The 23173-nt window shown below is 40.4% G+C and overlaps 1 protein-coding gene across 1 annotated transcript in view; it reads right to left on the minus strand.

Annotated features, from left to right (window-relative positions):
* The window catches only part of su(r) (dihydropyrimidine dehydrogenase su(r)), a 280719-nt gene that overhangs the window by 94539 nt on the left and 163007 nt on the right, over positions 1-23173 (minus strand). Inside the window, exons 12-13 of the mRNA XM_067141269.2 lie at positions 15606-15770; positions 1483-1635 (exon numbers count right to left, since the gene is read on the minus strand). Of these exons, the coding sequence (XP_066997370.2) occupies positions 1483-1635; positions 15606-15770 (318 nt within the window). The remainder of the gene's footprint in view (positions 1-1482; positions 1636-15605; positions 15771-23173) is intronic.

Consider the following 23173-nt stretch of genomic DNA (forward strand, 5'->3'; position numbering starts at 1 on the left):
CCAGGACTTGGAGGTACCAACCAGCCACGACACTTCCACGCTGCTGTACGAAGGTGGTATGAACTTGCTTTTGATGATCAATAAACTCAATTTATCAAAAGAATCTCTAAAATTGATAACTATACCACTCTCTGTACCAGCTCTAATGATAAAGCCACTCCCTAGGTTAAGAATCATGCTCGTTAATTTAATATCAAGCGCCTTAAAGATATGAACACATTTTTACGGGTACAGTATGTATGATATTTTCAGATAATAAAATAATGTAATTCCCATATTAAGGAAGCAATGACATCCCGACTGAAGGATATAATAAATATTACCACAATTAACCTGTTCAGGATGGCTTGGTAAATAAATAGAGGCGGCTGTAGGGCGTCCAACAATGACTTACCGTTATGATGTAGTCTAATTAATGCTTTCTTCGCTAGGTCACTGTTTTCATTTTGTTTCTGTGGCGTAATTTGGCCATCCTTCCTTTTGTTAGTACAGTAAAGTAAATAATGTATGATATAATTTTGTCTCATGTTGGGTAAACTGACGCGGAGCAGCGAGATTATGCATTTATGTTTGGGTAATAATTGTGTTAAAAGTAGTGGAACGCTTATCTCGTAGTTGGGAGGCTATGCTATTCCGTAGTGAATGAATGAAAATCGACACCCATTTTCCATTCGACCGGATCAGGAACGGAATGAATGAAACCCCCATCTAGCGGCGAGTGTAGGAATTTGTGCCGGCTGCCAAAACTTGTCGCACTCCTCTAGAGCAATGAATAATGAAGGACAGATGAAACGAAATAATATTGGAGAGTGTTGCTGGAATGAATTATGACAGGGGAAACCGGAGTACCCGGAGAAAACCTGTCCCGCCTCCGCTTTGTCCAGCACCAATCTGACATGGAGTGACCGGGATTTGAACCACCATGAGTCATATGGTATTACACGCGATCTCACATGGAAACCGATTGAGGGAACTTCCAGAAATGTCTTTCTTAGTCATCATAAATAATAAGAGTGGTTTCCAATTAAGTTTACTCTTCAGGTAGTTAAGTGATTACCTCCTGAACCAAGCTGGCATGTCGTTAATAATTTTTACATGTATTTAAGGCCTAACGTAATTTCTTTTTAACTCCAGAAACCATCCAGGTTATTTAGTTGTCATGTTTTTTCACAAACCTTTTCATTCCTTCACGATGATTCAATAAGTAAAAGTTTACAGCAGCCTATCCCCAAGTCCATTTCTTTGCAATTAGATATACAGAATCCCTTATGATACATCAGCAAGTGATGAATAGCCTGTGAGCGACCCTGCAGAAGAGATCTCATGTTCATAGGAAAGGTAATGTATCAAATTAAGTAAATAAGTGTTCAATATTTACCTCATTTAAGTTAAAACCGTCAATATTTAAATTATCTAACTGATACAGTTCATTTTTCTTACAGAAAACTTATATATAGGAATAATGCTAGACATGATACATACCTGACCACATGCTAATCCCATGCCAGACTCTCCCATGCCATGTGGGCAGGATAAATTCAGTTCTAGAGCATCTGATCCAGCAGCCTCTGCCATCTTACTCAACTCTGTCCAGTCTTCAGGATTGTATGCACACATTATACTAGCAATAACAATCTGGAACACAACACACATTGATATTAAAATGAGTAATGTGGAGTGGGAGAAAAGTCAATGATGTGTATCAGTTTGAATGCTTTATTAACCTACTTTATGACATTGTATAATCCTGCTCACTCTCAACAAGGTTGAAAAGTTCTACGTCGTATAAACCAGTTCATCTAGTACAACTGACAAGTATTGAAAATATCAATATCCCCGCACACCATATTTTAATATTAATATTTTCCATTTCACTTCGTGGGATGCATCATGGTCATAAATTCTATCCATCAAATTGTTACACATGAAATGTCGGGTTTATTGTTGACATATCAAACAATGGAAATGATGTAACAAACTACGTTTATTCATTAAAATAGGCACCAACAGGTGCAGTACACTTCTACCAGCGACATACGAGTGCATTCATGCCCTTTTCGTAAAAGACTGAATGTGTGTTGTTTAGTATTTTTACTGCCGTTTTTGACACATCTGATCACGCATTGTGTTGAATCAATATAAATTCACCTCTGATGAGCCATCTAGGCCACTTAACAGATAATTTCTTACGCACGTCAATCTGTAGAGAGTAAAACTTATCTGCATTAATGATATCACAACACCGGGCGAGTTGGCCGTGCGCGTAGAGGCGCGCGGCTGTGAGCTTGCATCCGGGAGATAGTAGGTTCGAATCCCACTATCGGCAGCCCTGAAAATGGTTTTCCGTGGTTTCCCATTTCCACACCAGGCAAATGCTGGGGCTGTACCTTAATTAAGGCCACGGCCGCTTCCTTCCAACTCCTAGGCCTTTCCTATCCCATCATCGCCATAAGACCTATCTGTGTCGGTGCGACGTAAAACCCATAGCAAGATATCACAACATTTCTAAAAGGAACAGTGCACAACACAAGAAGCATCCATTATCATCCTCAGATGAACGTGTCATTTCGCCAACGGCACTGGGGTCTCATCATCAACTAGCAATAATGGTGGCAGTGGTGACGAAGCACTGACGTTTTTCGTTACATGTCACTATTCTGTTCGAAAACTGAACGTTTCTGCTCCGGGAGAGGAGAAAAATGAAAACTTCCAGACCACACCATAAAACAAAACACAAATAATTTTGTGAACACATTCCAGATCTGTCTCCACCGTATTACTCAATACCCCGGCCCAATCTGGTGGTGATGTTTAACACGGAAATCACTTTATACCAAAGTTCAACATTTAATGTGCAGCAATCCTCTTGCTTGATTATTACTAAGATGTTTTATTGCTTCAAATACACAACATACTCTTGTCATGCTATCTTGAAAACTGGAAAGGGCTTACTCGTTAATGGGGGAGAAATTTTCCACTCCAGTTAGCTCTTTATCTACTTAAGTGGTTTCCAAACTTCTAGAAGGTCACTCCAGGTAACTCATTTCACTTCGCGTTACAGACCTCCAAGTGACTGAGTCTTATCGACCGAAAGAGTTCACTGCTTATTTGCGGATGTCACAAGTCTCCTCCAGTTCGTACACCGAGCAGGTCAGTATCCACTTCATCCATCTCACTGAGTCTTGGACGAAAAACGGGGCGGCTGCCCTCTAGCTTTGAATGCAGTATATTCTTCGGAATACGATGTTCATGCATCCTTTGCATATGCCCAACTCATCACAGTCTTGGCACCTTGATGTCTGTAACTACAGCAGGACTATCATACACAGCTTCCATTTCAGTATTCGTTCTTGTTCTCCAGACACCGTTTTCAAAGACTGCATCATATATTTTTCTCTCCCGAACATTCAGTCGATTTTCACCTCTTTTCGTCATTGTCCATGTTTCCAGAACCATATATTACCAGTGGTTTTATAATGGTATCACTTTAGCGCGAGTTCACTTGATGGTCCTATTGACGTGATTCGCCTATTTTCTGGGCATTTACCATTCAAGCATCGGCGAAAAGGATTGTTCTCTGTACAGAGTGTATCAGAGCTATACCGACAAAAGAACGATGGTGCAATCGGATTGGCGGTGAAAATTTTTCTTTGGAGAAAATGAGGTTACTTTATTGCTTCCGGGCGCGCGATGCATATTGACGAACTTGCCATATTTGCTATTCCAGAGAGCCAGCCACTGCCTGTTGCCGTGCGTCGGAGGAGGGAAGGGAATGGAGGGGGAAGTGGGAAGTGGAAGACAAAGGTAATATTCGATGCGAATGCACAAGTTTCTCGTTCGTTTCACACCGTCGCTTCCCAGCCGCAGAAGGCAGTGTAGAGTTTGTTCTGCACAAATTGACTACTATGCAAACCCAGTAGAAAGAGAAGATGAACTTATACAAAGAGTACAAGCAGCTTTCCAGGTCGTTTGCGACACACCACACACCCTGAACAGAGTCCAAAGATCAATACTACACCGCTGTGAACTGTGCATCGAAGTGGGAAGGTGGATGGGTGGGGGAGGCATATTGAACATCTACCGTAATCAAAACATTGGCCTTATTGTTTCCTTCGTTCAGTATTTCATTCCATTTACAATGTTGTGAGGGAAGGAATACATAACCGTGGGGCAGCACCGTTGCACCTACTACTACTAACATGTTAACATTCCTTCCCTGAAGGGGGAGGCGGGCCTCTTGGACGGTGACGCCGTCTCTCAGGTCAGAAGATTAGTTACGGAGAAGGAGATTAGCAAATAATGTGAGAGGGTTGGCCGCCGTGGCCTATACTAGGAACTGCCCTGGCATTCGCCTTAATGCAGGAGAATGGAAAACCACGGAAAACCATTCTCAGGACAGCCGACGGTGGGGATCAGCCCCTCACCGTCTCCCAAATGCTGAGGCGTAAAGTAGTGGTGAGGAAGGAGCAAGTAGAACTGTAGAGTAACTCGGTCGTTGAGGTTACGTGACGTCACAACGGAACACCGACTCAACTCGAATACTCCGTATAGCGCTGCGGGTGCTTCCGTAAACCTTCCAGCCAGGCTACACTCGCAGCACCTCTGTGCTGTTGTTCAGACTCTAGACTGAGACGTCTGTTCTATTTATATGTTTTCTTATACATATATATATATTTGTTTAAAGTTGTTGCGCTGTATTTTCTAGCGATTTGTAAAAGGAAAGAACCAATAATGCCACGAAAATCCTCCCAAGCATGGCAGGGTTTTACTAGCAGTCCAGGTAGAAAATCCGCTACCTGTGAAATTTGCAATCAAATCTATTGTACAGGTGGAGGAACATCAAATTTATGGAATCACATAAAACGGGCGTATCATAAGGACATGGTACAAGATACAGTTGCACATCGTGAAAGTAATTCCATTCTTACGTATGGAAGAGACAGTGCAGGAAAAAATAAGTTGCATAGGAGTTTGGCTACTGTTGTAGGTATGCGAAGACATGCAGTCACTGAGGGTTGTAGAGGAGAGAGGATAGAGCCAGACCTGTATCTTAGATCCTTTCCAAAAGAATAAAGATGAGCTAGGCCACCATAGTCCAATTGGAAAACGGGAGGTTGTGGGTTCGGATCCCACAGGTGTTCGGTTGGCCATTTTTTCTGTACTTAACATCTCTACAACACGTACTACATGTACGTAACACAACCTAATAGGTTTAAAGTCGATTTCGATTACAATGCGGTCGTAAAAATTCAATATTCATTGAGTCTTAAGTGAACTTACTCTTGTTTACTTTAGCGTACCTGCTACATCTGTGCCCGCATAGGAAGTGTTTTCATGTGTTGGACAAATTCGTTCAGACCGAAGGTCATCGCTTTCTGCAAAACGAGCTGAAACTCTGATATTTCTGTATAGAAATTCCTCCTATACATCACCTGTTCCATGCAATACAGAACACTAACGGTACTTCCCATACTGTCTGTGTACAACGTATTGTGTCTGATTTTAATGCTTGTCACAAGATGAATTGAGTTCATTTGCATACTTTACTTATTTCCATCACTGATGTTATCTTAACACATTTGTCATTTAACTCCTTATACCTCGTAGTTATCAATGGCATGTGTGACATTATATGAGTTTAGGCACATTTCAAAGAACTAGAGTTCGTTTCGTCAATTATCACATTAATTAATAGCTTTCTGAGCGAAAGACTACAGCGCGTTGTTCTTGATGGATGTAGTTCTTCTCTCACCACCACCCTCTCTGGTGTCCCGCAGAATAGTGTCCTTGGTCCACTTCTTTTTGCCCTGTTTATTGATGACCTTATCGATACTGTTTCCCACCATTCATGTGAAATACTGCTCTTTGCTGATGATTGTAAAATCTTCAAGCAGATCGATTCTCCTACAGATACAATCCAATTGCAAAATGCATTTGATTCACTGTCAGGCTGGTGTACTACATGGCGTCTTAAACCTCATCCCTCCAAGTGTTCCACTGTTTCGTTCACACTTCGTAAATCCCCCGTTCTACAAGAATATCACCTACTGAACCAACCAATTGCTCTTGTTGACAATCAAAAAGTCCTGGGAGTGCATTTTGACAGTAAATTGTTGTTTGTCTCGCACATAAACAGGGTTACCTCACGTGCTATATCACTCCTTGGTTTACTGTACAGGTTTTCTGACATCACAGATATAAATGCCCTCAGAGCATTCTACGTCTCCTGTATCTTACCTATTGTTGAATACGCCTCTCCAGTCTGGTCCATTTCTGCTTCTTCAAACCTCGGCCACCTTGACCGTGTACAATCTTTTTTCTGTGCTATCGTCAGAGCCAGGGTCCCTGCATGTCGCAATCTAAGCACTATCCAAGTGCTTGGGAAACTGAATCTCAAGACTCTTTCTGCTCGGAGGAAAGTAGCCAAACTAAAGCTGCTACACAAAGCAGTTAATGGTCTGTTTAGGTCTCCAGATTTAGCTTCCTTATTCCCCCTCCACGTCCCATCCCGCAATACCAGAATGAAGACCCTATTCCATACTCCTTACACCCGGCTTTCTCTCACCCAAAGATCCCTTTCGGTACGTATTCCAGCAATGTTTAATACATTATCTATCAACAACAACCTATATCTCTCCGTAACGTTTCCTTCCTTCTGTCATGATATTTATCACATAACTTAATTTTCCTTCTTGTTCTTTCCCGTTCTGCTCCAGTATTTAGTGTAAATGTATTTTTCTTTGTTAATAACGTTGTTTATGTAAATATGTATTATATAGAATTGTACAGTTTTCATTGTGTATATTTGTGTCCTTTTTAAATATTTATATATCTTTAATTTTAGATTCATATCTATTGTACATAGCTCAGATCGTTGTAATTCGGCGTTATGATGTTGCTGATTCTAAATAAATAAATAAATAAATAAATAAATAAATAAATAAATAAATAAATAAATAAATAGTACTTGCTCCGAACCGAACCATTCCGTCCCCACCACTAGCGTAGAGCCACGGCAAAGCCGTGACAACCCCTCCTCTGCTTGGTTGGTCGGTCGGAGTGCAGAGCCGTCGTACCAGCCCAAGCCCACCCGCAACCGCCGACCCCGTTGCACCTTCGAGCACGTTAAATAATAATAAAGAACATTACTGCGAACAACAGACGAGATGAGAAATGGTGCATTTTTTGACTGACAAGTGTGTCTTAATTACAGTGCATTCGTGTACTGTGTAGGCAGTTCCGGCTGTTTAATACACGAACTGTGGATATTGACTGTAAAATACAAGGCCAACCCTGCGCGAGTCAAACAAGGAAACTTAAGCATACGCGCGGATCATTCATTATCTGTCTCCATCATACACCCCACCTCCCCTCCCTCCCCTTATCTTCCCTGAACCACAGCAGGGGGTTGTGCTCTGTCATAGCAAAGACGGCGAGTTCGCCAATTTGAATCGCGCGCTCGGAAGTAACAAAATAACCTCAATTTCTTGAAAAGAAAACTTTTCTCCGCCGATCCGATTGCAGCATCATTCTTAACGTAACACGAAGAGCGTCCCTGATTATCTTTTGTAGGTATTCGAGGATTGGGGCAAAAGTCATGGCAACTACTTTTTTCTTGTAGATATGTGAACGGATCACAAACGTATAGGCTATGTGTCGTGTGGAAGTTCTGCAGGCATAGTGTGTATGCAGAACGACAGATGGCTCTGGTAGCAGCGCAGAGAGGGCAGTGAAATCAGTCAGTTGGTGAGTGTCGTGCGAGATGGAAGTAACCCGTGTTGAGCAGCGCGCTTACATCAAAATAGCCATTCTCCGGGGGAGAAATGCGATGGAATGTCACAGTGAATTAGTGGAAGCCCTAGGGAATAATGCACTACCAGACTGTACAGTAGCGCGGTGGGTAGGAAAGTTTCAGCAAGGACGTGTGTCAACCAGTGATGACCAACGTTCGGGACGACCTGTCAGTGTGCGGACCGAGGTGGCACGTGCCGTCATCGGGCAGCTCCTGGATGAAGACAGACGATGGACGCGATTGGAGTTAGAGAGGGCAAGGGGCATCGAGAAACGCACCGTCCACAGGATATTGCGTAATGAGCTGCAACTGCGCAAAATCGCATCGCGGTGGGTATCGTATGCACTGACGGAAGTTCAAAGGTGGGTGCGCTATGCAATATGCTTCGACCACCGTGCACGCTGACAACAGGACGGAGATCAGTTCTTGTCCCGAATAATCGCTATCGATGAATTTTGGGCCAGGGCATACGAACCAGAACTGAAACGTCAGTCCCCGAAGTGGCGACATGCTGGATCACCAAGGAGGCAGAAGGTCAGTCAGAATCCTTCCCCAGTCAAATTGATGGTGATCGTCGCGTATGACGTCAGGGGTGTCATTGTTTGCCACTTTGTACCACATGGCAGAACAGTGACCGCACAGTACTACAGAGACTTCCTGGTGCGACAGGTACGACGTGGCGTTCGGGAGAAACGTCCGGTTCTTGTGGACAGTGCAATAATCCTGCACGACAATGGAAAACCACATAAAGCAGAGTGTGTAGGGCAGCTACTGCAATGTTGGGGATGGGAAGAATTGGAGCACCCACCGTACTCTCCCGACATTTCGCCCTGTGATTTTGATCTCATTCGAAAGATTAAGGAACCACTACGTGGTAGGCGGTTTGCAACACGAGAGGACATTGCTAATGCTGTGAGCCAACAGGTGACCCGATTCACACATGGTACGGCAAATGCTGAGGCAGATGGTACTCAGCGCCTCCCACATCGTTGGCAGCGTGTTGTGTCAGTAGCAGGGGACTACTTTGAAGATCTTTATGCCCAGGTTTGTCATGTCAACTTTATGTGTACTGTGTTGTCATTCTTTTGCACCGGGAAGGCCCTGTATACTACCGTAATAAATTAGTGTGTTACGATATTTCAGTGCTATTCGTTATCCACACATGTAGTTAACACCTTGTCCTTTCGTCTGTATATGTCACATTTTCTAACCGGACTAGTATCTTCAAGAAAAAAATAGTTGCCATGACTTTTGCCCCAACCCTCGTAGTTCTGATACACCCTGTATGTACAGTCATACACAGCCCGGAAGTCAACATTGCACCATGACATTGTACTCGTAATACTACACTTTTATCAGCCTGAAAGTGAACATCTGATCCGCAATCCCTCTTTCTCTCCTGGCATCCTCCAATTGCGAATTCTAGATAGGATTTTAGTCTCTCTGTAATCAGCTTTGTTAACATTTTGTAACCGACCTTTAACAACGAGTTATCTCTGTAACTACGCACATCGTTTTTTCCTCATTTCTTGTGCAGTGGTGCAATTATAAGATCTTCTCCACTCCAATGCTATTTCTTCACTTCTTAATAATCTTGTGTACCAGTCTGTGCATCTGTTCCTGGAATTCAAGACCTTCGAAGCTGAAGACGTCAGCGGGAATTTTATCTCCATCCGGTGCTGTATGGTTGCTCATCTCTGCTATGCCTTTTGCCACTTCAAATCTAGTGAGCTCACTCATCTCTGTTCATCTCATTCGATTCTTCAATAAAGTGATCTGTGACCGGCAGTGCTCGATAGTACTCCGCCCCTCTGTTCACCTTTGAACGATTTTCAATGACCACATATCAGCGTTACCTGTCTTGTCTCCGTACAGACTTCTTTGTGGTCTCCATCCCTTTTGCATTTCTTTTACATCTTCGAACATTATTCTGGCTATTTTTTCATCATGGCACTAATTAAGTTACTTCAGTCTTTCTTCTTTTTCTTATCCATAGCTTTTTTCCAACATTCTGTCTCCCCTGGCTGCCTTTTATCTTATGTCCTTGCCCGATCGCTCTTATCTCAAGTGGTACCACTTTCTTTCTTGCTTAGTTTGACTTTCTTACACTCACTATCATACCAACCAAATATATGCTTGTCTGCTTCATAACCAAGTTTAATTTTGGGTATGTGCAGCATGGTTGTCCATTCCAGAGTTTTTCAAACTTTATATCATTGCCGTCTCATCGGCTTCTCACTGAACTATTCATTTCTCTCTGGAATATCACTCTGACCGCCTGCATTTTGATGACTGGAGCCATATTGTATTTCTGGTCCCTTTCAATTCTCTTTGCATGGGCAGTTGAAATATGGTATCGATACTTGAAGAGCACCATATAGTGATCAGTATCTAGTATCTACGTCATGCCTCCTGTATACGATGTACGTCCATAATATCTGATAAGGGAACTATCAGTACAGTCATATCGAAACCGCACATGCGACTGACTATTATACTTCTTCCACATCTACTTCAACATTGCCATCACCTTCAGCATCCAATACAAAGCGTAGGAAGAAGGAAATAGTTGAGTCCGATTCTGAAGATATTGACAACAACCTTACAATCTAAGAATCATCAGACTCTGAAATCAATTTTAGTGTGAGTGAAGAGGAAGACCATGCCCAGAAGGAAGTTTGGAAATCGGTCCAGAGGATTTGAGGGGAGTTTGTTGTGTTTCAGTAAGAAAGTGAAATATTTCCTGGAAGAATAGTGGAGATAAAAGAGGACAGTGCAGTTATCAATGCTATGCAAAATCATGCAAATCATGGAAACGGCCTGTAAAGGATGACATTATGGAATATAAATGGGCGGATGTACTTGGAGGAATAAATCCTCCCAAACAAGTATCGAGGAGAGGCTTATATTCCGTTCCAGAACTTGACATGAAATTGTACATGTACTGTACAAGTTAAGGAAAATAAATAAATAAATAAATAAATAAATAAATAAATAAATAAATAAATAAATAAATAAATAAATAAATAAATAAATAAATAAATAAATAAATAAATATCCATGTATAGGTAGTGGAATAATTTATCAAGGGAAATGCTTTATAAATTTCCAAGTTTCAGTTTGATAGGGAATCTGCCATCTGGGCGATAGTCCTAAATGCAAATCAATGTTGATTGATTGATTGATTGATTGATTGATTGATTGATTGATTGATTGATTGATTGATTGATTGATTGATTGATTGATTGAATGTGCATAATATGCATGACTGTGCATAACCGGAAACTGACCACGAAGTTGCTTATTGATATAACCACATGTTTACGTCGCCCTGCCTAAGGAATTAATGTCAAAATGGCAGTCGTAGTTAAAAATAAATGATAGGAAGGAAGGTTATAAACATACGATTACTAAGCAGTGCCATGTGGTTGATAAGAGAGGCATGAGGGAGGTTTTAGAAAATTATGATCGGTGGAAAACGGTAAATACAAATGTGAATAGGCTATAGGAAATACCAAAGCAGTTGTTGAAGAGTGTGGAAATAAGTGTGTACGTTTAAAAGTTGTAAGGAATGGTAAAGACCCTCTATATTAAAACACAGCAACAAATAGTTTAAGAAGGAGGAGCAGGTTAGAAAGAAATAGAGTTAGGAATGTTTGTGAAAATAAGGGGAGATTGACGGAACTTACAACGGAATAGAATTTAGCATAAAAGTTAGCTAACTTTAACATCATGCCAAGCATAAATGGCAGTCATATGAATATGAATGGAAAATGGAAGGATATGTATAGGTACTTTAAGGCAGGAACAGGTTCCAGGAGGGGCATTTGAGTAATCATCATTTAAGAAAAGGCTAGGAAAACAACAGATAGGGAATCTGCCACCTGGGTGACTGCTCTAAATGCATATCAGTAGTGATAGATAGATAGATAGATTGACTGATTGATTGATTGATTGATTGATTGATTGATTGATTGATTGATTGATTGATTGATTGATTGATTGATTGATTGATTGATTGATTGATTGATTGATTGATTGATTGATTGATTGATTGATTGATTGATTGATTGATTGATTGATTGATTGATTGATTGATTGATTGATTGATTGATTGATTGATTGATTGATTGATTGATTGATTGATTGATTGATTGATTGATCAATGAACAAGGGGATTATATATGTGAGGATTCATGGTAGGTAAAAGTATTCAGTAAGCAGTACTGAAAGTTAGCTAGACATTAGGACAATATTCCGGTAGAGGAGGTGACTAATTCTAGCGAAGTACTGGAATTTACCTATGATAATGAAGATATTTACAAAAAGATTGAAAAATAGAAAGCTAAAAAGGAAACTGAAAATGAAATTGATATGATTTCTAGGGATATACTAAAGTAAATGTTTCAGGACACAGTATCATATCTGAAGTACTTATTTATTTACTGTTCATACGAAGCAGGCAAACCAAATAAATGGAGAGTTTCTATAGTGGCCCCACTGTACAAAGGAAGGGGGTGTAGAACATAAAGCAAATAATTACAAGCCAGTCAACTTGACATGTGCTTCATGTAAGCACTCGGAAAGCATTCTTTCTGATTATATTAGATATGTTTGCGAAATTGCTAATTGGTTCTGATACATAGTAGTTTGAGTTTAGGGTATGTTACTCCAGAGAGGCTCCATTTGTAGGATTCTAGCAAGATATACTATACTGAAATTCAAGTTAAGAGCTTAGGAAAAGTATCCTTCCGCACGTGAGCACGTCCCCTGTTCCCCCTTCCCGTCTCGTCGGGGTTCTCCATCTCCGCCACAACCAGCTTATCATTAACGCCGTGCGTCCATCTGACAAGTACAGTACTTCATTCTGAAATAGTGAAGCATCAAACGAAATCACTGCCTTTCACATAGCTGTACTTTGATTACGTACCATACCTATTTATTCCTCCATTGACCATATAAAACCTACAGATTACTGACGAATTCCGAGGCAAGAGAAGCAAGAATTATTTTTGTTTCATAATGCGATTTGTGTGAGGCACATGGAGACTTACAACATACGTATACGATTCCGCTCTCTTGCAACGACTGTCAGTGGCAGTTTCTCACAGTTAAAAAAGCTGAAAAAACCACCGGTGAGTGGGATTGCAAAATACAATGCTTCCAGGAATGTTGTAAATATTGTAGTCTCGTCATTCGGAAGGCAAAAACGAACTCATGATCCTCTCATGACAATATTTCTGTAGGTAGAGTGCGGTTGCGAATATAAAGTAAAGTACAATTATTATATTATTATATTATTATTATTATTATTATTATTATTATTATTATTATTATTATTATTATTATTATTATTATCATCGAATACGCCAAGGATCCTATTCCCATACCGTGTTAAGGCCCTTCCTGTTTTATTTACGGCGAGTGCTGAGCTGACACATCGTTCTTTCCCTGGAGACTTGGATTTTCCATTCCAAGCGAGCTGCGTAAACACTGTACACAGAAACGCCGATCAGCTGCGCGGACTTTTTCACGTCTTCCACAGTCCACAGTGGATTCTAATCTCGTAGGCTACTGTAAACGTTTAAAACAATTTGGTTTAGATTTTCTACTTTATTTTCCTCTACTTTAAAGTATTTCACAGGGAACTCAAGCGTCACAGCATCACACACGTCGTGCTCACAGCTGGCAGCCATTATGAATACTGAACAGTGAACACGCTGTTGCAGCCAGTATTGCCAACAGTTTTCTTGGATCCATCTTCAACGTCCCACCTATTCTGCGAACTTATCAACAGTGGAATGAACTCGAACAAACTTACTAAGTACACAGTGCAATAAGATATCAATATCATATTAAATTATTATTATTTTGCTACATACACCACTGAGAACAATAACTATTCACAGCCATCTACGTATGAAATATAAGAGTTGGTAACGAACCCGAATAACATACAACCTGTGATATATTTTCCATATTTATACAGGGCAAAAATTTTAATTCATCAAGTCAGTTCATCAGAATATCTAACCAAACTGAAGGAAGCTCCTGACTTCAGGAACAAGTAACAAACCTAGGGAACTATTTGGCGCTGCGGAAGCCTTTTCACCGACCAGAAGTCTGACTAACATCAAAGGGACCGCTAAGGTCTTAAGTTGACTCTCAGTATAGAAGATATTTTAGTTTCAGAAGTTCGATGGGACTGTCACAATTGATCTATTTGAAAGGGTAGATCATGGGAGACAACTGTACGAAATCAGGGCTATTGGACTAGACAAAAGACTGAGTGAACGGGTGATTATCTTTCTAGAAAACAGAACTCAGATAATTAGAGTAGGTGAAGCATAATCTGAAACTGTAATTAATAAGAAGGGGTTCCGAAAGGCAATATTTTTGGACTTTTATATTTTCCTGTACATATAAATTACGTAATTAAAGAACTAGAATCACAGATAAGGCTTTTTGGGGATGATGCTATACTGTATAGCAGAGGCGGCTTCTGGCCTGGTTGTAGGTTTGCGCAGCCACCACTTTTTATATTACTTTAATTAATTAAATAAAGATTTCAATTTATCCTTTTTGAGCAGTAATTCGTTCGTTTAAAGCTCTCTGCATCAACATCCGCACAACTTGGGTTCTGTTCAATCCAACGGAGTGTGGTACTGGCTATCCAACCAAACGACAGATTGCATTCTCCACTCATTTCTCGTTCGCACGCATCTCGCTAGATTCTGCACTGATGGTTTCGTAAAACTTTGTCTGGAGAAACTGTTTCGCAATTGACTCGGAATCCTATTTTAATTCAACCGGGACTCATGTAGCGCATTTTTCGCAATGAATTTAGTGTCCACTTCGCTAATAAAACCCTTCAGCTTGCATTCAGTAGAAGAGGAGTTAGAAATTAAAAATATAGGCCGTCCGGCACCGGTAGTGAACATAGAAAAGGCTGTACAAAGTAAAAGGAGCCATTTTACTCGCAAGTTCGATTCATCTCTTTATAATAAACATAATTGGATTTGTGATTGTGAAAAGAACAATTCATTGTATTGTTTTCCATTCTTGTTGTTTGGCGAGAAGGATAAATGGGCCAAAACAGGAATAATGGATTTAAATCACCTAGCAGACAGGATGAAAAAGCATGAAACCTCACAGGCACACATTAAAATGCTTTAAGCTTATGTTCAATGATTATTTGGTAAAATGAGCATCGAGAGAGAAAGAGTAAGTACTAGGCAGCTTAAACAATTTTAACACATGTAAGATTTAAGCACATACATCATTTGATATCGTATGTGTAAATAGAAACCCATATGTGATGTGTACAACTTGTACAAATTGGAATTTCGAGTATGATGTGTGCAAGTACAGTTGAATGTGGGCGAATGTCTACGCGTGCAGGTGTGAGAGACGTTGTGAATGAGTGTGTATACAGGGATATGAGTGAGGGTATTAATGCCTGGGTTTTCTTCCTCTAATATGTACAGCATAAATCCACATAATTATTATTCTAAGAGTACAGTATTTGGAGTGTAAATATGTAAATTTAAAATTGTCTACACATGTGCAAATATCCAGTAGAGTTTTTTTCTTGCTATTTGCTTTACGTCGCACCGACACAGATAGGTCTTATGGCGACGATAGCCAGTAGAGTTTATGTAAACATACATGTGGGGCTTGCCCTTTCTCCATCTAGGTCCCCTAGATTGAACATGTACAATTTAAGGAAAAAGTAATAATAATAATAATAATAATAATAATAATAATAATAATAATAATAATAATAATAATAATAATAATATGTAATATTTACCTTATCTGGAAAATCTCTCTTGAGTTCAGTAATGCTATGACACCAATAGTTAGCAGACTTCTCAGAAATTAATTCGATATTCAAGAATGAAGACTGTTCTGGTCCGTAATGGTAACCGGATGTGGTACCTTTCACAATGCGTGGAGACACATTTGTTATCATATCCTGAAATTAAACAAGAACGAACTTTAAAGCGTTTTAATAGAATATGACTGAATTATTATATAGCAATTGTAAATCACAAGTTCAGTACTACTGTAGTTTTTACAAAAATATAGGTCTACATGCCCGTGACTAAGGATTAGAATCACTCAATCTTGGTTTTTCATCTTACCACGAGAACCATTGTAGTATACTTGACTTCGAAAGTGAGCAAATATGCAAGGTTCATCGCTTTTTACAAAATTTAAAAATGCCATAGAGCGATTACAGGTCAGATTCTCAAAATGGATCGGTAAAAAGTGTTTGGATATCAAGTTGTCATCAGCAGATTGTGATCTGCTTTATACAAAGATGCGTATTGAGTCACTTAGAACGTTTTTTTTTTTTTTTTTTTTTTGCTATTTGCTTTACGTCGCACCGACACAGATAGGTCTTATGGCGACGATGGGATGAGAAAGGGCTAGGAGTGGGAAGGAAGTGGCCGTGGCCTTAATTAAGGTACAGCCTGCTGTGAAAATGGGAAACCCCGGAAAACCATTTTCAGGGCTGCCGAGAGTGGGGTTCGAACCCACTATCTCCAGACTACTAGATACTGGCCGCACTTAAGCGACTGCAGCTACCGAGCTCGGTATTCCCAGAACTAGGTGCAGGTATGTTAATACACATTTCATACACAAACGTATCGGCAATTTCATTGAATGTCCCAATTTACTCCAGTTACTACCAATTCATGTTCTTTCCCGTAACACCCGACAGGCTGCCACCGTTCCCTTACCCAGGTGCAGAACTGAATCACAAAGGAACTCTTGGTTTGTGCAGGCTCTAAGATCCCTGAATGAAATTAGCGGGATGCTAGATGTATTCCACTAGTCAGCTAGTGAAATTTGTAGACATCGCATGGACGCCTCATAGAGAGTTCCTTGTATCCCGTTCTGCGTATTTGGTAACTCAAAGTTATATTTCTTTCCCTTACCTATCGGTCATTTCAAATGTATAAACACTTCTCTGTTTTCATGTTCTCTTCTTCCGTATTTGTTTTGTAAATATGTATATATAGCTTAGTTATTATAATTACTTTTTTTTTGCAATTTGCTTTGCGTCGCACCGACACAGATAGGTCTTATAGCGACGATGGGGCAGGAACGGCCTAGGAATGGGAAGGAAGCGGCCGTGGCTTTAATTAAGGTACAGCCCCAGCATTTACCTGGTGTAAAATGGGAAACCACGGAAAACCATCTTCAGGGCTGCCGACAGTGGTGTTCGAACCCACTGTCTCCCGGATGCGAGCTCACAGCTGCGCGTTCCTAAACGCACGGCCAACTCGCCCGGTAATAATTATTAGTAGTACCGTAGTAATTGTTGTTAGTATTGTTATTATTTGAATTTATTATATAATCTATAGAGAAGTAATGACTCTGTTGGTGATAAACAAATCGTATCAAATCAATCTGAAGAAAGTAACAAGAAAAGGTATAGGCGTACGTGTCCGTGACTAAGGATTAGAATCACTCAATCTTGGTTTTCCATCTTACCACGAGAAGCATTGTAGCACACTTGACTTCGAAAGTGATCAAATATGCAAGGTTCATCGGTTTTTAAACATTAAAAAATCTGTTTATCACAAAGCATTGGGCATAAAATAATGAATTATATATATTACTCCAAATCAGACCACCCGAGCTCCAGCATATCCCGGTCAATGGCCATCAGAGCAACGTCAATATGATCCCGGAGCTCATTCAATATTCTTGGCAATGAAACAGTGGCTTTGACATGCCCATAAAGGAAAAGCCACAAACAGTAAATTGTGGAGACCCAAGGGGCCATTTGAACAGCGCCAAGTCATTCTCCGAACAGCGCCCACTCGAGCGGTATGGCAGTGGCTCATTCAGGAAGCGACGCGCAACATTGTGCCTACGAGGTTGAGCCCTACAGTTGTCCGAGTCATGCTTCAGCTGCGGTAACAACCACAACCGCAACATAAGCTCACCGGACAAAATATTAGTAACCCCTGGAGAAATCATTACAAGCATCACTTAACACCGTGTAACTCTGCTTCTGGACTTGATAACCGCCTGGATTCGATTAGGAAGCGAGTCTACAAGGTTGTGGAGGTACGTCGCATCCGGGTTAAGCCCGTCGCTGAGGATTTGATCGGGCAATTCCACCAAATTGCGGGGTTGCTGATGTCGCTGTTCCAATATTACCCACAGATTTTCAAAGGAGTTCAAGTCAGGTAATTTTGCAGCCCAATCGAAACGTAATAGGGTGGGGGAGTTTTCATAAAACCAGTCACACATGCGTCCAGCCCGATGAACTTAGCTGTTGTATCTTGAAAAATCGAGGTATCAATATCATACTCATCATGCAGATGCTGACTGAAAGACAAGACCTGCTTATCCAGAATGTTTAAATAAACATGCTGGTTCATGTTAGTGTTTACCTCAGTGAGCGAGCCCTATCCATAATTCAAAAAACATTCCTAAAAATCACACACCCACCTCTGGTTTGAACCTGGCCTTGCATACATCCAGAATGAAATGCTTCATTTGGCCTTCATTGTACTCGACGACGTGAGTTATTGGAATGCAGGTAAAAAAAGTGATTCGTCGGACCACATTACGTTCCGCCAGTCAGCTATTGTCCACGTTCGATGATTTCTAGTCCACTGAAGAGGCGCAACTTTATGTGCCTGTGTGAGCAACAGACTCATGCCAGGTGATCGACTCCGAATGTTCATTGCATGCAGTTCCCGTCGCAATGTTCTCTCCCTAACAGTTTGAGATGGATCTTCATTCACTGAATGTAGCAATTCTTGTCGGGTTTGGAAGCGATTTTCATTTACAAGCCGTGAAACGCGTCTCCGGTTCCTCTCAGTCAGGATATTTTCCCGAGGAGAATTCTGACGTCGTGTTTCGTGGCCATGTGTAGAACACTACTGCTTGTAGACACGTCGAGAATTCCGCTGTGAAACACCAACAAATTCAGCAAATTCATGCACCGCATGGCCATGGGCACAGCCAAACACTGTGGGCACTCTGTCACATCCTTACATCTATCCATGTTGACGTGCACTGCTTGAAACATCAAGGTCTCACTGATCGCAGTGCACGTGTAGTTGAGCCTGGAACTCGCTCGCTGCGCCATCTGTACAGGCTTAGCGATCCAACTCTGCGTGCGTTGTAGGATGACTAATATTTGTCCGGTAAGCTTATGTAGGTTTGACATGCCAGCCACAGTATTTTCAATGAAAAGCAAACAAGTCAGTAAATCTTCGTTCTTGCAATCGCAAAGATCGGGGAATCCCGTTCATGTTTCAAAACAGCATGAGGATTTGCTGTGCGTCATATTCGGACATTGCGGTGGTTCAGTTTGCCATTTAAATGAAATATTGTCCCGTCAGTGAACACCAGACGAGTAGCAAAATTATAGTCCCGCAGTGCTTTCTGCATTACATTACAAAATTCGTATCACTTGGCCTTGTCATTCCACCGTATACGGAGCGGTTTCATTTGTAATCGTGGTACCGTTGTCGCAAAATATTTCAAGTTGTTGGTTCTGGTATTCAAGGCTTGTAATTTTTGCGGTTTGTTGATTTGTGCGGATTTAGAACTAAATTCTGTTTCGTATGTTTGTCTGGAAATGTTTCGCCATCCGGTGTTTTACGTCTGCATAAGCGACCTATACTCTTGAAATGTCAATAACATCGCAGAATGCTGCTATGAAGTAGCTGCTTTGTAAACTAAGCTCGTCCAATCACCCAGTGTATCAGACATCTGTGAGTTCGTATATAAACACTCGAGATGTGCTGTTCCATTATGTGAACGAGTGTACTTGGTAGTTCTGTCGTTATAACACGATAAATCTCGATGAATCGTTTGTATTCACCCTGTATACTAAACGTTTAGTAATGGGAGAAACCATCACACTGTATCTCGAAAAGGGATAAATTATTGTCCTGTTAAACAACTTAAAAATTTTCCTGAAGCTACTGCATCAGTAAAAACATATTCTGAATAACAGAAGTTCCTCAGTTCATTCACGTGATGTTCACACATTACCAGAGACAATAGCAGCCCAATTACAAGACGCACCCCCACATCAGAAGTGACACAACTCAAAATGTGTCGACGTGTTGTCAATAACACAGCCGGAACAGAGAGAGCGGTCTCCTTATTCAGGAAAAACGACACATCCCAACCTCCAGAAATTTTCAGGATTGGCCGATTGGGGGAGGGGGGTTATAGTTACAAAATGATAATAGAACATGATGAAAGTGTGTGTGTGTGTGTGTGTGTGTGTGTGTGTGTGTGTGTGTGTGTGTGTGTGTGTGTGTGTGTGTGTGCATGCAAGACTAGTCATTATAAGGACACTGATACAAGTAACTTATGATGGTATTCAGATTGTAGTACACTACAAAATCGTATATTAAAATACAGGACAAGAACAACACGATCAGGGTCAACAGTTTTACAGCGAATGGTATGTTCAGTTTACAACCTAAAATCCACCTTTCGCAGCTTCTTATAAAATAGTTTCAACAATTCTATTGGTTCTACAATTATGTCTCTAAATGTTTATTTAGTTTATTGTCAGTTTGTGTTTATTTTATTTTTGTGAAATTTCCATGCGAGGGGAGGAGGGTTCTAACACCCAGTAACACCCCTCCCGAACCATTGGCTACGCCCGTGATTCTGAGCAGTGCGGGGTAGCGGTGACATTTGTCAGCTGAAGCGGCGCATCTTTGAACCCGTCTTGCCAACCGTGGCGGAATTCCGCTACGCGAAGCGAAATTCGAACCTTGGTGAGAGAAAGCGGTGAAAAAAGGAAAAACATGGGAAAAGTACTGACTTTTTTAAACTGGTCGAGTTTTAGGAATTTTTCGTGTCTCTGAATGTTTATTTAGTTTATTGCCGGCTTGTGTTTATTTTATTTTTGAAAATTTTCCATGCGAGGGGGAGGGTTCTAACACCCAGTAACACCCGACCCCCCAAACCCTTGGCTACGCCACTGCTTCTGAGCAGTGCGGGATAGCAGTGACAATTGTCAGCTGAAGCGATGCATTTTTGAACCACCGCTTTGAATCACTCCACCCACTAAAAATGGCCGAAATACAGTAGTGCCAACTTGCTAACTTGGTTAAAGACAGGAAATTTCGGGATGACTGAATTACTTAACAAGTAAAATATCGGCAAGTCATACGTGAGCATTTTAAGACTCTGAAAAAATTATAAAGGATTATTAAAATTCAGTAATATTAAAATTGCACCGCAGAGGATAAGTTCCGCGTCAATAGAGTAGTCACGCTAGCTGTGGACCTAAACTCAGAAAGGGAAATTCCAAAAGACGCGTCTCTATTTTAACAAAGACTTTAATCTAATCATTGTTTTGCCACAGCACGGAAGCCGAGTAATCCAATGATAACACAAAATGCAACTCGGAGTTAATATGACGTGCGCTTATCAATATTTGTGCCAGCTGACAGTGTGTAATATGACGATGACTAATGATTATTCCTTCCTTTCGTCTCGCTATCCCTCTTTCGACCCCTCTTGCTTCAACATCTTGCATCGTATTATGTAAGATACGAACTCAGCGAGAGAATACGTCAATGATTCATGCTGAAATTGGGCTCTTCCCCGCACAAGCAAATGCTCAATTTTGTAACACACAGATTACGATTCTCTCCCGGCATGCCTATTTGTGATCATATACGAAGCTGGGGATATTAATCTTTGGTATGGTGATAGTGTAGGACGGATTAGGTCAGTTATGCTTTCTCATTCTGTGAAATTGCTTTGGTTACTACAATTAATAATGAGCGATGATCCGGATGAGGGTTGCTCAACACCCAAGAAAAGAAGGGAACTTTCCAAAGAGTAGGAGAAAAACAATCCGAGAAAACAACTGTTTTCAGAAAAGACTGTCGAAAGAAGACTGTCATTTTCAAAGTGGTTATAGCCAGTAGTACAAGCAAAATTTGGGGCGTGTAACGCAGTGTCCTGAAGTGATCTACTGAAACATAATGAGAGTCAGAAACACCAAAGGAGTATGAAAGCTACTGAAGGCACAAAAATTACTCAGGTAGCAAGTAACACCTAGTGCAAAAACAATTTTACAAAATAATTATTCTTCTGTGTTACGTCGGCCACTGATAATATTCAATTCGTATTATTTTTTAAGAAAATTTCTACAAATTATAATGTACATTTGGTATACGTAAATTATTTAGTAGACTTGCATAGTGCATACATTCCCTCTTTGCTTTGTTTTAGATTCTAAACTCAATTCGATTTAAAGCAATTAACATACGTTTTAATGTCTGTAGACACACTCCCCTTTAATTCCCATTTTAGTAAATTAATTTAATAGAAAAATGTTAAAACACCTTCCCGTTTACCTTGCAGATTTTCAAAACACGGAAGGAAGAAAAATCCTCTACAGTAGCTGACATAAGATTTAGTCTTTTGTTGGCTGCTCACAACTTGAACTTCAGTTCCGTTCAACACATTGTAGAGGTTTCAGAATTGAATTTTGAGGATTCAGCTATTGCCAGCAGTATTCAGCAAAGTCGCACAAAGTGTGCATCTATTGTTCAGAATGTTCTTTTATAAAAAATCCAGGATAATTTAATCATGGAACTTAAAAATCGTGAATTTTCTATCCTTGTAGACGAGAGTACAGACATCAGTAATATGAGACTCTTCTGCCTTTTACTAAGATATATCTATAACGAGGAAATTATAACACACCTTCTTCATCTAGTTCCAATTAGCAGTGAGGAGGTTACTGCTTTGTGTCTTTACAATTTATTCAATGGTTTGATTGCTAAATTTGACACGAACTTAGACAATGTAGTAGGCCTCTGTTCAGATAATGCCAATGCTATGGTAGGCAGCAAAGAATCGTTCAAAACGCATCTACTTCAAAGTGGTTATAGCCAGTAGTACAAGCAAAATTTGGGGCGTGTAACGCAGTGTCCTGAAGTGACCTACTGAAACATAATGAGAGTCAGAAACACCAAAGGAGTATGAAAGCTACTGAAGGCACAAAAATTACTCAGGTAGCAAGTAACACCTAGTGCAAAACTTACAATTTTACAAAATAATTATTCTTCTGTGTTACGTCGGCCACTGATAATATTCAATTCGTATTATTTTTTAAGAAAATTTCTACAAGTTATAATGTACATTTGGTATAGGTAAATTATTTAGTAGACTTGCATAGTGCATACATTCCTCCTTTGCTTTGTTTTAGATTCTAAACTCAAAGGAAAAATGGAGCAGTTGAACTCAAATGGTGTTGTTAGTGTTTGGCGTGTTGTAGGGAAAATCAAAGCGTTTGAAGTACTTGTTAATGGATGTGTGTGTCGTTCAGCACATTTAAGGGCAGTAGCAGCATCACAG

This window comes from Anabrus simplex, chromosome 2, assembly GCF_040414725.1.
Source record: "Anabrus simplex isolate iqAnaSimp1 chromosome 2, ASM4041472v1, whole genome shotgun sequence".
NCBI lineage: Eukaryota > Metazoa > Arthropoda > Insecta > Orthoptera > Tettigoniidae > Anabrus > Anabrus simplex.